The 19,278-nt window shown below is 35.8% G+C and overlaps 1 protein-coding gene across 1 annotated transcript; it reads right to left on the bottom strand.

Moving 5' to 3' along the window:
* Window positions 1-308: 308 nt before the first annotated feature.
* her1 (hairy-related 1) lies at window positions 309-4,663 on the bottom strand. Its single transcript, XM_007239640.4, has 4 exons — window positions 4,500-4,663; window positions 3,582-3,677; window positions 3,186-3,279; window positions 309-1,817 (listed from the first exon to the last, which is right to left on the bottom strand). Exons 1-4 carry the CDS (start codon window positions 4,539-4,541, stop codon window positions 1,126-1,128), a joined length of 924 nt encoding a protein of 307 aa, XP_007239702.3. The 5' UTR covers window positions 4,542-4,663; the 3' UTR covers window positions 309-1,125.
* Window positions 4,664-19,278: the final 14,615 nt, after the last annotated feature.

The raw sequence follows: 19,278 nt of genomic DNA, 5'->3' as shown, positions 1-19,278 counted from the left end.
ATTTACATGTCTGTACACAAGCATAAGAATAAATATATTTACATAACATCATATAAAATAAGGTAGGACAGTGGGCGGGGTCAGACAGGTCAGTAGACAGGAAATGACAGCAGTGCTGGGACACTGGGGTAAACTGACCAATGAGCTGCAAGATTCTAACTTAAGGGTTGCGTCTCAATTGCATATAACATACTACTCATACTGTAAATCATGGTTTATATAGTAAACTTAATAGTGCATGGATGCATTTCACATTGCATTGTGGGACAATTGTATCCTTTGCAAAAAAATAAAAACTCACTCTAAGTAGTTTGAAGACTGTATCGTAATTAGTGGATATTTAAGTATATTTAAATATTTAAACTTTGACACTTTTTGCATTTTTATGCAAAAACTCATATAATAATTTAGTAATACCTATTAATATGCAATTGGGACACCCCCTACGTTCTTCTTTAATACATTGTTACATAACTTACGTAAATTTTCCCAAGTAAATTCTCAATAATTTATAACAGAAATTGCAGAATAAAATTCTAGCGAATTTCTACTTAAGATTCCCCAAGAATTCTAACATTTTTAGTCTAGGTTTTAGTCTCAACGCCAGTCTAAGCCCAAGCTTGAACCTAAGCCCAAGCCAAAGGTCGAGCTCAAACTCAAACCCAAATCAAAGCCAAAGCTCAAGCCAAGGCCCAAGCTCAAGCTCAAACCTAGACGTTAACCCAAGCTCAAACCTAAGCCCAAGCCCAAGCTTAAACCCAAGACCAAACTCAAGCTCAAACCCAAGCCCAAGCTTAAACCCAAGCTTAAGCTAAAGCTCAAACCCAAGCTCAAGCCAAAGCTCAAACCTAGGTGTGAACCCAAGCCCAAACCCAAGCCAAAGCCCAAACTCAAGCTCAAATCCAAGCTTAAACCCAAACCCGAGCTCAAGCCCAATCCCTTGACTTTCTTAGTCCCAGAAGCCATTCTTTTTCAGTAGGGCACCATTTTTAACCTGAATGCAACCTTTTGACCACCGCCAAAAAACGTAAGACCAAAAGACCATTGACCAACATGATCTACCCGGCCCGACTAGAGTCAACTGAAGCGAAGTGTCATTTGTAGTGTCCAATCACTAATCACTATTCACCACGGCCTCCACATGTTCTGTTGCTGGTTTTGGAACAAGGCTCTCCTCAGAGTCCTCTGTGGGGGGCAGGAGCTGGTGGTCAGAGCCGGAACCGGTGCGGGATCCATGGACCGGTGCGGCGTCGGCGGTCTGGCGCTGGGTGGAGGTTTGGGGGCCGACGCCAGGTTGAGGATTGGAGTGGAAGTGGCGAAGGAGAAGGATGGCGGGGACGTGGAGGAACAGGAATCGGAAGATAGAGGAGATACGGACGGGGGGAAGGGGAAGTGGCAGGGGATGGTGAGGTACGTGGGGGAGGTGGTGGAGTAGCAGGGTGATGGGGGCGGGGACAGGGAGTACGGTGGGGAAGGGTAAGGGTGGGGGTGATGGAGGACGAACGAATTGGGGTACAGCTGGTGGTTGCCGGTGTAGGAGAACGGCTCCGGCGTTCCGCAGGCCCAAGGGTTGCTGGGAACTCGGAGGGAATGCGAGTCCAGGTGGTGTCGTAGTCCTTGGACGAAGTTCTCGCGTTGAGATGGTTCCACGCAGTCGATGAAGCCGGTGAGGCGCGAGATGCAGTCCTGAAATCCGGCGGTGTAGAGCGAGCTGTTGGTCTGGAGACTGGTTGGGTCGTGGATGGAGATGCAGGGAAGGCGAGGCTTCCTGGAAGTCGGTAACGGAGCGACGACATCCAGCGAATCCTTGTTGGAATCTGGTGGGAAGTGTGGAGGAAGTGGAGAAGGATGAAGAGGAAGTGAAAGAAGAAATGGTTGGAGAAGAAAAAGTGTTTCAGGTTAACAGATTGGAAAGTTATTGGGAATTCGAGTAGAGTTGGAGGGGATTTGGGAATTGTTTAATTGTTTGGAAAAACAAGCAAAAAAGAAAAAGAATGGATAGTGAGGAATTTCACAGAAACAGAAGAGAAAAGAAGAAAAGGAAGAGATTGCATGTTGGGAAGATAATGTGGTGGGAACAAAAAAAGAGAAAGAAAAGAGAGAACATAGATTAGAATCTATCAAACATTCACTCAATCAATCAAAAGCATTGAGACGTCCTCTTCTAAAATCAAGTGTTAAAAAGTATTTAGAAAGTGTTTATCATGCTTTTGTTGGAGTAACTGTCTCTACTGATCAAGTGATCGAGCCTGAACCTTTTTGGACTCACATTGCTGTATGGATTTTGATTTCTTTTGACAACAATCAATCAATCAATCAATCAATCATTATAGAGAACTCAATCTCAATCTCAAAACCTGAAAATCTGATTGAGATCCAAAACTGATCTTAGATCAGCTTTCACTTGATCTATGATCTGGCTTGTGCTAAAGTTTGTAAATTAAAAATTCTATGTCATTTTTCATTTTCTAAATGTATAAAAAAGAAGGTTTTCTGTAAATAGTTATTTCCTATTTTTTTATTTTGCCATGTAATTGTTTTTTAAGTCATTTTAAATGTAAAATATATTAGAAATTAAGTAGAAAAGTATAAAACTTTGGAAGTTCTTGGTCAAATTTTCTCATTTTTTTAAAATAAAAAATACAAAAAAAAAACCTAATAATATAAATAATATCTACATTATATACAGTTTTATGCAAAGGGTTAAACACCGCTGATCAATGTATTTGCTTTAAAATAAATCTTTAGTCATAAATAAGTCATTTAGAGTCTTGTGTAAAAATGTGATGAAATTCTTGGCAAAATTAAAATTTATGGTCAAATTATATATGGCACTAATTTCTAGAATACTTAAAATTAATACGAAGTAAATATATATAATTACTGTGTAGTAACTGAATAAAACTAATTTGAAAAAAAAAATGACAATGAACCATAACCCTTTTTCTAACTTGTGTTCTATTGTTTTGTCATTTTGTTGTTTTATTGTTTTATTGTTTGTATTTATTTAAGTGTATCTCTTATGAAAAGCGTGATTTTTTGACCTATTTACATTGACAATATTAAATATACAACTAAATATAACTATACACAACTTTTAACAATTTGATAATGTTGTAAAATATGGTTTAATCTCTAAAAATAAATAAAGAGTAAAAAGATATGTGTATAAATGTTAATCTTACCTTTGCTTTCTGTCCCGATGCTCGATCTCTTCCTGATATAATCGACTGTGAGCTCCAGGATCTCAGCTTTCTCCAGTTTGGGGTTTTGGAGTCTCTGTAGAACGAAAATAATAGAAAAATGATTGTTAATTTTTGTGTAAAAAAAAACATAAAAAGTTCAAATTTTGCTCAGGTTAGTTGGATTAAGTGTGTTAATAGGTTTATTTTTCAGTAATTAACTCATATTTAGGGAGATTTGTTTTATTTGAATTTTAATTTATAAAGTTTAGTTTCGCATGTTGTTTGGAGTCCCTCAGGGTTCAGTTGTGGGCCCAGTCACACTGAGTAAAATACGTTACTGAGTAAAGAAAAGTGAAATTAAATATGAATTCAGTAATAAATCCAGGGTGAATTTACCGAATCCAGCGTGTTGTCCAGAAGAAGAGTCCTCAGCTCGTCTAATCTCTGATTAATCCGATCTCTCCTCTTCTTCTCAATCACTGGCTTCAATATCTAATGAAGGAAAAATAAAAAATACAAACTAAATAAAGATTGTCTTTCAGAATGTATTAAACTAAATATATCAACATATTTAATCTAATTAGAAACATTAGGAACATTATCTATGAAAGGTTATAAAAAGTTATTTTAAAATTGTGTACAAAATGAAACATGTATTTGAAACAACTGAAATACATGAAGAACACATTTTACATACATTTCTTTTTATAACGGTATGCTTTATATCTTTCCAATAAAAAATAGCATCTGACATTTATATAAAATTCCTTAAAAGTTACTCAACAGAAATTGTAAAATGTAGTTAGATCTTTTTTTAAGATTTTTTGTTTTGTGTAATTTTTCAATATTCCCCAAAAAAATGAACTATATGTAAAATGTATTTATAAACATATTTCAAAATGCATGTTAAAAGGTCATTTTAAAAATACATCTTAAAATTAAGCAATATATTTAAATCTTTAACACAAAAAAATATATTAGAAAATTACCCCAAAAATCTTGTTCTACTACAGATTTTTGAAATAAACAGCAATATTTTATATTTAAGCATTTTTTAAATAAACAGCAATATTTTATATTTAAGCATTTTAAACAGTTACACAAAAAAAGAAAACCTTACAAAACCTTGTGTTTCAATGCCATGAAATACATTTCAAATATATAAAGTAAACTAAAAAAAATGCCCAAATCCCTATCTTCTATTCAGTGTACTATTAAAGCTATTTATTAGCTTAACACAATCAAACTGAGCAAACTAAATTAAAAAAATATATATTAATATATCTAAAAATCTAAATTAGTAATTGTACTCACTCTTTTGGAAGCTCTGCGGTTGGCCATTTTTGGTGTTCCCATGATAAATATCCTTTCTTTCCTTTCTTAAATCAGCAAAAGAAGAAAAACGGAGGAGCCAAGCCCCGAAAATCACAGCAATGGTTCAGCAGAACCCGAGTGGACCAGTGGAAAAGTTCAGTGTAGAGTTTAGATGGAGCTCTGGAGGATCTGCTCTTATTTATAGGGGCTGGGCTGGAGGTGGTGGGTGGGTGGAGCCAAGGGTGCTAAAGACACACCTCCAAACATTTAGCTCCCCTAAGAACCTCCTACAGTAATCCATCCCATAATATTCAAGATAAGACAACAATAAACCAATTATTTTGCTTTAATGTAAAGCAGCTACTGCGGACTGTTGGGTTGTGCTGCAGCCGGTTCAATAGAAACTGTATATAGTGCTAAATGATTGAATATATATTGAGATTATTTGGAATGTGTATCATAATTGGTCATTAAAAGAAGTACCTTGCTTTATTTAAACAAAAATCCATAATAAATAATAAAATTACCCAATTTAAGCCTAGTTGTTACTAAAATACATTTTTTAACTCTCCCACTTGCTATAATGGGTTATACTGGTGATTATAGCTGGATGCTGTAGATGGTGATGATTAGTTTGTGTGTTTATGGTCCAGTTTGTACTGGTTTATTGCAGTATATTACACCAGTCACACTCCTGGGGTCATGACCTGAGGCTTCGCTGATCATATGTATTTTAAAATTGTCATTTAACTCATTATTTAACTTCATTATGTGTATTTTAGTTGTGAAATCTATTTAAAAATGATTATCAAAAGTGATTTTTACACTTCTAAATAATAATACTAAATATTAATACTATAAAAACTGGTTGGACAGTATATTGAATATTATACTCAACTAAAAAGAACATTTTTTCAATGGCTTCTAATGCATTTTGTAAATGAAAAACAACATATGCATTTGAAAATGTACCAATAATATACTTAAAAAAGCATTTAATCATGTATTAATACATTATTATGGTAATATATGTCGAATATACTGAATCATTTATTAAATACATTTAATAATGTTTTAAAATTGCACATAAATATGTTTTTCTTAAATGTACTTAAATGCCGTTTACATCATAATATTACGCAACATATTTTAAATGTTTCTCACTTATAACAAATGCACATATATTTCTCTTTGGTTTAAAAATGTATATTTACGAACTGTATGTATTATTCATAATCTATAATATGATGTATAGTTCACATTATAATGCATAATTTTACATATAAATTTATATTTCAATAAAAGTTTGTGTACAGATATTTTATTTCAGGTATTTTGGAGCAATTAATTATAAAATTCTGATAAAATATAAAGAACAACTGGCAGATTTATATATTATGGAGAAAAATGGAAGAATGGTTGATTAGAACGGTAGAAAGTTTCTCGTGGGAACTGAACACTAACACGGGCTCCGATGTGTAAAACTGAACACGATCACACGCTCACTAATCGCTCGCGCCTCCGCGTGAGACGGTAAAAGGAATACACAAATAAAAAGATTTAGCCTTCAATACATTTAGCCACAACAACATTATGTTTATATCCTCCTTAATACGGTCAGTAATTCGGTTTAAATCAAATAGAAACACGGCCTGAACTTCACCGCGGAATCTTCTAGAGCAGATTCGAAAAATCAGATTAATGTCTGATTTAAGTGCGGAAAACATGACAACACAATAAAAAATAAAATAAAATACTACAACTTTAAAGCAGTTATTTTCGTATTATAAGCAATAATAATCTGAAAAAAAAGTAATCTGAATATGTGTGGATTATAGTGAATTAACCATCACGACGCACCTGAAGCAGCTCGTGCGAAAACCTCATTACCAAAATGACTACATAATGCAACATAATTCAATATATTGAATAGATTTTAAATTTCAATTTCAATTTAATTCAAAAGTATATGAAAGAAAAGAATTTTGCGAATTAAATATGTTTAATTGTTTAATAAAAATGTATGCAGCAACATTAAACATAGATATGCAGCAATATTATTTAGTATGTCTTTTTTGTATGTGACACAAAATATATATTGCATCATTTCATCGTGTATTTAAAAAACAAGAAATAAAGGACACATTTTTTTGCCATATTCATACATTAAAAATATATATAAATACATACATTTAAATAAATATATTTCTTGTATCAATGGGATTTAAGGTTAAGTATTGACACATATACATTTAAGATAAAGAGAAAACTTCTTTTACAGCCAGATAATTTGAAAACTAAAACTATATTAAAATATATTTACTAATATATATTAATCGTCAATTTCATATGTGTCAAAAGTAAGCTTAAGTAAGATAATATGTATATATTCTCATTTCTGGTAGAATAACTTTTTTCTTTCTCTGGTGGAATATTTGCCTAGACTTGTCAGAAATCATTCATAAACAGTGAGAACTTGTTCAAACCGCTCCATTTTCACAACAATCCACAATGTGAATCATTATCTAGAACAATCAATCTTTACATTATCATTTCTTTGGGCATTGGACAAACAATAAGGTTTTTGAAAGTCATGCTGTTGTAAGCCTAAATGTAAATGTAAATATAGTCAAATTAAGTGTGGAATGCAATCTGTTATACACTAAAGGACTATTTATTTTTTAGTTTTTATTTTGGTTCTAAAAGCAATTTGAACTATACAAACGCTAAACTTACACATTAGTTCAAAAATGTGATTGATTAGTTTTATTTAATCCAGACGTTAACGCTATATTGAGCTATATCAGTTCCAAAAATTGTCTATATTGGTTTCCAAAGCATGGTTTTAGGAAAATAAGCTCAATTAGACTGATCTAAATGCGGTTATGCATATTATGCGGTAGTAAAAAAACTACCGCAAAATTTGAAATTGACCATTTGAGCTCTGTTCTCTGTAAAGTGTCCTTTTAACCCCAGCTCATCTTTTACCGAAAACACCAGACTCTCTAAATCTTCCGTGGGAACGCGTTTACAGAAGGTGAGCGCGCGCGCATCAACACACCTTTTGCCCGTGACACCTTCGTTAGCACCGTGATCGTCTTGACACGCGCTGATCGAGCTGAAGGCACGTTCCCGTGGGAATGATGGTTGGATGTAGGTCTGTCTGGGTGACAGCTAACACCTCAGAACTCCAGAACCATAAACCCATAAACCTATAATGGTGCATATACTGGAAAGTGCACCATGAGGTCAGACCAGTTCTGGAGACCAGTAGGAATTGGAATGTTCTGACCTATTGTTGACCTGTTGTCAGCTTAGACTCATAGTTTGGGGGAAATTTCAGATCTGGAGACAGAACTTTCATTTTATTCTACAGATCGAAGCCAGAACACTATTTATTTTAAGGTGGACTGCTGTACATGCGTCAACGCCCCCTATTGGCAGCATTGACCGTTACCGCATGCCAGAATACCAGTGTAGAATTAATATAGACCATCTGATTTAATCTGTAGAGTTTTTTAGACTCGTTACTTTACTTTTAGACATTTTCATGTATCCATCAAACTCCTGAGGTACTGATCATTGGTTCCACCAAAGTTTGTCCCAATCCGCAGCTCCATCGCTGCGCTAGGGGGCGGGGCTTAACAGCGCGGATTTACAAAGCAGGTGTGGAGGAGCGACCTGGGCACGCTTAACTTAACACCCCAACACTATAAAACGAGGTGTGAAGCACGAGCCACTGGGAATCAACCCTGTAGCTGTAACTCTGTTTATTGGTTTAGTGTGGAGGAGAAGTTTGTCTCGAGCTCATTCTGATTGGTCAAAAGTATTGGGACACCTGGATGTTCCAACTCTGAATCTGCAATGTTCATTGTTGCTTCTGAAATCAGTTAAAATGGGTGTCAAAAGCAGTTTACCCTGGTTTTGTTGGAGTAACAGTGCTGAAATATCTAATGTCCTTGTTAATTACTTTAATATTTAACTTTATTATGGAGCTGATACTAAATCTTAATACTGTAAAAACTGTTAGGCTAGTATATTGGATATTGTAATGTGGAACATTGTAAGGTTTTAATATTTAAAAATAACGTTCTATGCATTTATAAACTTTTTAATTATGAATATGTAAACATATTTTTTTCAATGGCTTATGCATTTATAATGCATTTTTAAAAATGTTAATGTATGAAAAAAAAAACATATACCATGATAATTTACCATTTATCTACAATATACTTAAAAATACATTTAATAATAGATTATTAAATTATTATTGAAATATATGTCAAATATACTTATTTATTAATTAAATACATTTAAAAATGTTTTAAAATTGCGCAAAAAATATATTTTTTCTTTTCATAAATGTGCTGCAGCCTTTTAAAATACATTATAATATGAAACAAATATAAAAAATATATCTTTTCTTGCAGTAAGGAACTGTATTTGACAGTGTTGTGCCCAAATAACAGTAACTGTGTGTAAAATTCCAGATACTTTGTATTTCATGGGTAGATTTGTTGGGGTTACCAGCTATAATAAAATCTGGTAAATCTGGTCAACAAAAAAATCTGAAATAAATAATGTAAAACATATTTAAATAAACTGCATATTCTGTTATTTTGCAGAGACAGAAATACAAGAACAATGCATACATACATATACAGTACATATATGTTGAAAGTATATAAAGTATATAAAGAAAGTATATATATATAGCTCTAGAAAAATTAACACTCTACTTCAGCTTTTGAATCAGTTTCTCTGATTTTGCTATTTATAGGTTTATGTTTGAGTAAAATGAACATTGTTGTTTTATTCTATAAACTACAGACAACATTTCTCTCAAACTTCTAATAAAATAGTGCAAAACAATTGCCAAGAAAACAAGTTCACATTTATTTAAGTTTTAGGAGTTCAGAAATCTTTGAATATTTGGTGGAATAATCCTGATGGTTTTTAATCACAGTTTTTTTTTCATGCATCTTGGCATCATGTTCTCCTCCACCAGTCTTACACACTGCTTTTGGATAACTTTATGCTGCTTTACTCCTGGTGCAAAAAATCCAGTAGTTCAGTTTGGTTTGATGGTTTGTGATCATCCATCTTCCTCTTGATTATATTCTGGAGTGAGTTTCAGGAGTGTGAGGAGTGCTATGCTGGGAATGGTTCACACTCTCTATTTAACACCCCATTTTTTATCACCTGAGACACCTGTAGAAGATTCCCACGACCCTTAAACACCTACACACCTTTTGAGACCCTTTATCATCACCAACCTTTAGCTCTAAGACTGAACATTTGGGAATAAATCTGGATTCTAGATGGAAAATCTATTCTAATATAATTAAGATTGATTTAAATTCAGATTATTCTGTTTTCGTTCTTTTAACAAGAAATAAAGTCTTGTTAAAAAACGATTATTAATCAGATGTTCCTGAATACTGTTGTCCATATAGCACTATACTGTAGTTGTACCTTGTTTTACTTAAATGTTAAAATTATATAAATAATACCCAACATTTTATATAATATAAAAAATACTTTTTATATTTTGAACCTAATAAAAAGATAATAAAAAAGGACCCAGCACTGAACCTTGTGGAACCCCACAGTTCATTAACATTCAGTAAATCAGATTGCGCAGTTTTAATGCATGCATAATTGATATTCATTTTCAATGTATCTTAGTAACCAAGAGTATGCAGTCTCTCTAAGCCCATATATTTCAAATATACCAAGTATTTCCTTTGTTGTCCAATGATATGTATCTACAAAAAAGGTTTTAGAACACCACTATATTTTATTTGTTAAGTAGCTGAAGTTGCTGTTAGAAATTAATGAACTGTTTGCTAAAAATTACCCCCGCTTTTTTTTTACAACACTAAAATTATTTTTTTGGTTCTTAGTTTTTAGGCCCTGACAATTATTAATGCAAGATTTTGTATAATTTCTGATTATGGATCTTAAATGGGGGTGCTCTAAATCTATATTTTTTGTTTTTAATGAATTGCATCAATAATTTGCTCTAAAATTTCAGATCGTCCAGGCTGTGGTGGGAAAGCTGGTGGTGATATTGTGATATATCTAAAGTGACAACACACACACTCCTCCAAAAGTGTGTCTCTGAGCTTATTATTGTCTGTTTGACACGTCTTGTTAACACCGAATGTGGCGCGAGAAGAGGACAAGTGCTGAAGAAGCTCCAGCTCCACCATGGGAACGACTCTGTGGAAGTTCTACCTGATATACAAACAGAACCGACCTCCAGAACCATAAACCCATAAACCCATAACAACACTTTAATACAGTGTATAATTGGAAAGTGCACCATGGGGTCAAACCAGTACTGGAGACCAGTAGAGATTGGGATGTTCTGACCTGCTGTTGACCTGAACTCATAGTTTGGTGAAGATTCAGATCTAGAGGTCAATCGTTCTTGAGACGTTCTTCAGAACTTCAGACTGTGTTGTTTTTTCAATTGGTCCCACCAAAGTCCACAAGTTCAAGAACAAACATTTCCAATATATCGAAGAGGACAGTCAGAACTGTCAGTAGGGGGCGCTTGAGTATATTCTGACTATAGACCACCTTTAAAAAATCACCATCAGATTTCCGACTAGAGTCTATCTATTAAAATTGCAGCTAATTTTTATTTCATGGTTAGTTTTGTTAGAGTTGCCAGCTAAAATCTGGTAATAAACAGAACATAATCATGTATCTTATATATCGTACATATTCTGCTATTTTGCAGAGACAAAAATACAGGACAAATGCATACATAGATAAACATATACATTAAAAGTATGGAAAAATAAAAGAGAGCACTTCAGTTTCTGAATCAGTTTCTCTGATTTTGCTATTTATAGGTTTATGTTTGAGTAAAATGAACATTGTTGTTTTATTCTATAAACTACAAACAACCAAATAAAAATATTGTAATTTAGAGCATTTATTTACAGAAAATGAGAAATGTCTAAAATAACAAAAAAAAGATGCAGAGCTTTCAGACCTCAAATAATGCAAAGAAAACAAGTTCATATTCATAAAGTTTTAAGAGTTCAGAAATAATCAATATTTGGTGGAATAATCCTGGTGGTTTTTAATCAGTTTTTTTCATGCATCTTGGCATCATGTTCTCCTCCACCAGTCACACTGCTTTTATGATAATTTTATGCTGCTTTACTCCTGGTGCAAAAATTCAAGCAGTTCAGTTTGGTGGTTTGATGGTTTGTGATCATCCATCTTCCTCTTGATTTTATTCCAGAGGTTTTACATTTGGTAAAATCAAAGAAACGCGTCATTTTTAAGTTGTCAATTATTGAGACGCACTTCTACCTGTTTCCAGTACTGGTTTGACCTCATGATGCACCTTCTTGTTATACGATTAATTTATGGTTCTGAAACTCTTGTTTATTTATAAATACCAAACTCAATGTTCACACTGCCGCACTTTTGCGGCTCTAAACGATGGATGTAAATGCGCGCGAGGGGTGCAATTTGTCGCCTACACAGTCCAACACCTATCCACCATTCCCACGGGAACGTGCCTTCAGCTGGAGCAGCGCGTGTCAAGACGATCACCGTGCTAAAGAAGGTGTCGCGCGCGCAAAAGGTGTGTTGATGCGCGCGCGCTCACCTTCTGTACGCGTTCCCACTGGAGAATTAGAGTATGGTGTTTTCAGTAAAAAAACACGCTGGGGTTAAAAGTACAAACTCCAGCTGAACTCTACAGAGAACAGAGATAAATAATCCAGTTTAAATAATCCGTTTAATTTACCTGCAACCATGCTTTTGGAATGAGTGTACAGTCCACTTTAGGTCATATTTTCAGAATCAACAAAATAGTTAATGTTTTTCGAATCAGTATAGCCCACTATTTCAATTGCTTTATGAGCCAATGCAGTCCAATATTACAATAGCACAAATTTCAAATAGTTTTTGGAACCAGAATAGTAATTTTTCAATTGCTTTTGGAGTCAGTAGCCCAATATTTACATTGTTTTGGAAACAGTATAGCCCAATATTTGCTTTTGAAGGCGCTATAGTCCAATATTATAATAACACAATATTTCAAGTGCTTTTGGAGATAGTGTAGTCCAATATTTCTACTGCCATTGGAGCCAGTATAGTCAAATATTAAAATAACCCAATATTTCAATTGCTTTTGGAGATAGCATAGTCCAGTATTGCTTTTTGTAGCTGTATAGCCCAACATTTCAATTGCTTTTGGAGCCAGTTTAGTCCAATATTTCAATTGCTTTTTAAACCAGTATAGCCCAATATTTCTGTTGCTTTTGGAGCAAGTATATTCTAATATTTCAATTGCTTTTGGAGTCAGTATAGCTTGATATTTTACTTGCATTTTGACCCATATTAACCCAATATTTCAATTGTTTTGGAGCCAATATAGCCCAATACTACAATTGCTTTTGGAACCAGTATATTCCAATATTTCTATTGCCATTGTAGCCAATATTGCCCAATATTTCTGTTGCTTTTGGAGCAAGTGTATTCTAATATTTCAATTGCTTTTGTAGTTAGTATAGCTTGATATTTTACTTGCATTTTGACCCAATTGCTTTTGGAGCCAAAATAGCCCAAACTGATTTTGGGGGGAGTATAGCTCAATACTTTAAACCATTTTGGACCCATACACACCCAATATTTCAATTGCTTGTGGGATGTATTTAGACCAATACAGTCATTACTTTTGGAGCCAATATATTCCATGTTTTTAAATGAATTAAAGTAAAGGCTTCCATTGAGTATGGTTGCACCATACTTACAATACTGTAAGAAACGGGAGCATTAAAACGAGTCAAAATAAAATAATATTTATAATGTATAGTTGTTTTATGAACTATTTTCTTTGTGAACTGATTTGGAGCTAGAAAACTTTTGTTGGAATATGGTAACATTTGGGGAAGTTCTCTTTTATTTTATCTGTTTTATCTCTTTTATTATCCTGCAGATTCAGAAAATTCACATTGTCAGAAATGTAGATCCATTTTAGAATATTTTAGAATAAACATTAGATTTTTAACCCATCATTGCAGAGCTGGAGCTTCAGACAGAGTCAGGCTTTGGTGAGACCAATAACTAGAGCTCCACCAGTCTGAAGGTCAGAAGAACCAGTCAATGTATGTAGTAAATGTTAAGTGTCCATTAGCTCCTAAAGGCAGTTCCAACACCGGAAGATGAGAACCTTCTGTAGTTCTGGAAGTACTTTTGACCTCAAGATCTGAATCTTGAACCAAACTGAGTTCAGGTCAACAGCAGGTCAGAACATCCCAATCTTTACTGGTCTCCAGTACTGGTTTGACCTCATGGTGCACTTTCCAGCATGCACTGGATTAAAGTGCTGTTATGGGTTTATGGAAGAACTTCCACAGAGTCGTTCCCACGGTGGAGCTGAAGCTTCCTCGGCGTTTGTCCTTTTCTCGCGCCACACTCGGTGTTAACAAGACGTGTCAAACAGACCATAATAAGCTCAGAGACACACTTGTAGACGTGTGTGTGCTGTCACTTTACACACATCACCACAGTTGTACATCTTTCCCACGACAGTCAACCAAGGCCATCAACCAGAATGATAAAAAAAATCCCAATTAAATCGAAACGGAATGGTTGGATTCAGTTTAATATCCTTGATTTTAAAAGAATAAAGAGTATTTTTGCCCAATCAGAACCAGCACGAGCCAAACTGCTTTAAACTGCTCTACAGTAAATAAACAATACACACACTAAACACCTTTGTGTCCCAGTGGCTCGTGCTTCACACCTCGTTTATTGTGTTGTGGTGTTAAAATAAGCGTGGCTAGGTCGCTCCTCCACACCTGCGGTATAAATCAGCGTTGCTAGACCACGCCCCCTAGCGCAGCGACGGAGCTGCAGATTGGGTCAAACTTTGGTGGAACCAATGATCAACACCATCTGAATCTGGTAGATAGAAGAAAATATTTATAAGTAACGTGACGAGTCTAAAAAACTCTACAGATTTAATGTAGACCATCAAATAGTCGACATTGATTCTACACTGTTTATTCTCATATTTGGTTATTCTGAGTGCTGTCAATAGGGGGCGCTGCAGTATGTAGAGTAGACCACCATAATATATATTCGTGTTCTTTAACCCTTTCAGACCCTGCATCCATTACAATGAAAATCATGTATTTTCTCTATTTTTAAATGTTTTGTTGCACATAACACTTATTAGCACTATTTGGTTGCTGAACCAACCAATGAACAAGTTTATAAACCAATGAAACAGTGGCTTGGCCGCTTCATTAAGGATAATTCACTCATTTTTCATAAAAAAACATACATTAATTAAGGCAAGCAGAAGAAGTTTCAATGTGAAAAAATACTTTTAACTATTTTTCCTATCATTTTCCCATCTTCAAACTTTAAAACGGGTCACACTGACCCAGAACATAACAGGAGGGTTAAAATTAAATGCTCTTAAATTTACTTTACATGCATATGTATGTATAAATGTGTTTTTGAAGGCTTTTTTCCAAAAATAAATTTGTTTGGTTTGAATTTTATAAAAGTGGGTTGCATGGTGAACTTTTTCCTTATGGGTTTATTGGTTTTATGGTTCTGAAATTCGGTTCTGTTCATCCACCAAGAGGAGTGTAAGTTGTCCCTCGGACAGACCCACATCTCAAACCATCAATCAGGCTTTGGTGGGACCAATTGTCAGAACTCCAACAGTCTGAAGGTCAGAAGAAATCAGTCAATGTTAATCACTGTTTCCATGAGCTCTAATGAAGTTCCAACACTGGAAGATGTTGGATGTTGCTGTGGTTCTACTGGAGAACCTTCTGTAGGTCATGGACATTTCTACACAACTAAACAGAACTTCTGGAGAACGTTTGACCTCAAGATCTCAATCTTCACCAGAATTTACCTTTAGTTCAGGTCAACAGCAGGTCAAATCATCCCAATCTCTACTGGTCTTCAGTACTGGTTTGACCTCATGGTGCACTTTCTATTATGTACTGTATTAAAGTGTTGTTATGGGTTTATGGGTTTATGGTTCTGAAGCTTGGTTCTGTTTGTATATCAGGTAGAACTTCCACAGAATCGTTCCCACAGTGGAGCTGGAGCTTCTTTAGCGCTTGTCCTCTTCTCGCGCCACATTCAGTGTTAAGAAGACGTGTCAAACAGACCATAATAAGCTCAGAGACACACTTTTGGAGGAGTGTGTGTGTGTTGTCACTTTAAATATATCACTATATCACCACCAGCTTTCCCACCACAGCCTGGAAGATCAACCTGGATTAAGAGTTCAGGATAATCTGAAATTTGGAGAAAATAGTTGAACTTCAATAAATAAATACTATTGATTATGGATTATTAACAGAGAAACTGGAGATGTATAGGATGGAAGAGATTGTAAACTAATGGTTACAAAGATACTTTGATTATTAATATCTATATGCATGCATTAATATTGTGCTTTCTGATTTATTGACCATTTTTACCTAAGAGATTCCCCAAGATTCAGTGCTGGGTTCTTTTTAATTGTTCTATCAATCATTTGGAAAAGCTTCAGAATGCATTAGGTAGAATTATAATTATATAAATAATAATATAAATACTGTATAATAAAATTTTTAAATGGTCATGACTTGGTCAACTTTAATTTGCAACCATTGGATCCCCATAGACAAAGAAGAACTGCCAATAGAATAGGACCACTCTCTGAAATATATAAAATAAACATGACGCTATTGGCTCTAATGCCTAATGTCAAGCAAAAGCAAACGTTATTAAATGCAATCAAATCTTTAAATCAGTGTGAGTCCAGAATCTAGTGTAAAGTCTTCTCTGGACAGTAGAGACAGTTACTCCAATAAAAATAACACAAACTCTTTGTAATACTCTTGATTTTAGAAGAAACAATATACACTGCTCAAAAAAATAAAGGGAACACTCAAATAACACAATATAACTCCAAGTAAATCAAACTTCTGTGAAATTAAACTGTCCACTTAGGAAGCAACACTGATTGACAATCAATTTCACCTGCTGTTGTGCAAATGGAATAGACAACAGGTGGAAATTATTGGCAATTAGCAAGACACACTCAATAAAGGAGTGGTTCTGCAGGTGGGGACCACAGACCACTTCTCAGAACCTATGCTGTCTGGCTGATGTTTTGGTCAGTTTTGAATGTTGGTGGTGCTTTCACACTCGTGGTAGCATAAGACGGACTCTACAACCCACACAAGTGGCTCAGGTAGTGCAGCTCATCCAGGATGGCACATCAATGCGAGCTGTGGCAAGAAGGTTTGCTGTGTCTGTCAGCGTAGTGTCCAGAGGCTGGAGGCGCTACCAGGAGACAGGCCAGTACACCAGGAGACGTGGAGGAGGCCGTAGGAGGGCAACAACTGAGCAGCAGGACCGCTACCTCCGCCTTTGTGCAAGAAGGAACAGGAGGAGCACTGCCAGAGCCCTGCAAAATGACCTCCAGCAGGCCACAAATGTGCATGTGTCTGCACAAACGGTTAGAAACCGACTCCATGAGGATGGTATGAGGGCCCGACGTCCACAGATGGGGGTTGTGCTCACAGCCCAACACCGTGCAGGACGCTTGGCATTTGCCAGAGAACACCAGGATTGGCAAATTCGCCACTGGCGCCTTGTGCTCTTCACAGATGAAAGCAGGTTCACACTGAGCACATGACAGACGTGACAGAGTCTGGAGACGCCGTGGAGAGCGGTCTGCTGCCTGCAACATCCTTCAGCATGACCGGTTTGGCAGTGGGTCAGTAATGGTGTGGGGTGGCATTTCTTTGGAGGGCCACACAGTCCTCCATGTGCTCACCAGAGGTAGCCTGACTGCCATTAGGTACCGAGATGAGATCCTCAGACCCCTTGTGAGACCATATGCTGGTGCGGTTGGCCCTGGGTTCCTCCTAATGCAGGACAATGCTAGATCTCATGTGGCTGGAGTGTGTCAGCAGTTCCTGCAAGATGAAGGCATTGAAGCTATGGACTGGCCCGCCCGTTCCCCAGACCTGAATCCGATTGAGCACATCTGGGACATCATGTCTCGCTCCATCCACCAACGTCACGTTGCACCACAGACTGTCCAGGAGTTGGCGGATGCTTTAGTCCAGGTCTGGGAGGAGATCCCTCAGGAGACCATCCGCCACCTCATCAGGAGCATGCCCAGGCGTTGTAGGGAGGTCATACAGGCACGTGAAGGCCACACACAATACTGAGCCTCATTTTGACTTGTTTTAAGGACATTACATTAAAGTTGGATCAGCCTGTAGTGTGTTTTTTCACTTTAATTTTGTGTGTGGCTCCAAATCCAGGCCTCCATTGGTTAATAAATTTGATTTCCATTGATGATTTTTGTGTGATTTTGTTGTCAGCACATTCAACTTTGTACAGAACAAAGTATTCAATGAGAATATTTCATTCATTCAGATCTAGGATGTGTTATTTGAGTGTTCCCTTTATTTTTTTGAGCAGTGTATTAAGTGCTGGATTCCCAATGCTTTTGAACAAAAATGGTTCTATTTTACACCCTGTGCAAGGTGCATTGTGATGTTCATCGATATCTTACACCTCACCAACACTCTATCTTACACTCCTTCCTCCTGCCTGGTTTAAACAGCAGCAGAGCTTCTGAATATATCCACACTGATGGGCGTGGTGTTCTGGAAATGAGGTGTGTTCAGGTACATTTCTGGAGTTTTGCTTGTTTATCTTGGTAACAGAAAACACAGGAGCTCCACTGACTGGTTAAAACCCTGACAACAGTCTACAGTTAGACGCTCATCGCTATCTTGGCAACGCAGCCGCACAAGCCCACCTTTTACATCAACAATAAACAGAACAGTAAATAAAATAACATATGCCATCGTTACGATAGCAAAGCCTATAGATTCCTAAAATAGGGCCCATTGTATATTTCTCTCAACTTTGAACTCTGTTTTCTATAGAGTTCACATAGAGTTTGCCTTTTTAACCCCAGCTCCTCTTTTACTGAAAAAACACCCAAATCCAAATTTCCCGTGGGAACTCGTAGAGAAGGTGAGATTACACACCTTCAGCCGGTGAGATCTTCATTACCATGACTGGATGTGTGTGTCTGGGTGACAACTGAACCTCCAACACACCCACACACACCGTAAGTGTGTCAGTGTGGAGAGAGGAGGGTGGTGTGGAGGCGACTTGGTGGATAAACAGAACTGAGCTCCAGAACCATAAACCCATAATAACACTCCTTTAAACCAGTGCATATTACTGGAACGTGCAGCATGAGGTCAAACCAGTACTGGAGACCAGTAGAGATGGAGAAATTCTGACCGACTGTTGACCTCAACTCATATTCTGGTGAAGATTCAGATCTGTAGACCCAAAAATTCTCCAGAACTTCTCTTACATTCTGTCGAACAGTGTAAATAATACAATAATATAATGCAATGCAATGCAGTAGAATACAATATAAATATAATAAAATGCAATACAATATAATGCAATAGAATATAATACAAAATAACTATAGTAAAATGCAATACAATATAATGCAATAGAATATAATACAATATAACTATAATAAAATGCAATACAATGCAATATAATATAATATAAATGTAATACAATGCAATACAATGCAATGCAATAAAACAGAATATAAATAGAATAAAATGCAATACAGTACAATGCAATAGAATACAATACAATACGTTGTAATGCAATATAAAAGTAATACAATGTAATACAATGCAATGCAATAGAATACAATATAAAT

This window comes from Astyanax mexicanus, chromosome 1 (genome assembly GCF_023375975.1).
Source record: "Astyanax mexicanus isolate ESR-SI-001 chromosome 1, AstMex3_surface, whole genome shotgun sequence".
NCBI lineage: Eukaryota > Metazoa > Chordata > Actinopteri > Characiformes > Acestrorhamphidae > Astyanax > Astyanax mexicanus.
This window is presented reverse-complemented; position numbering and strand designations above follow the sequence as displayed.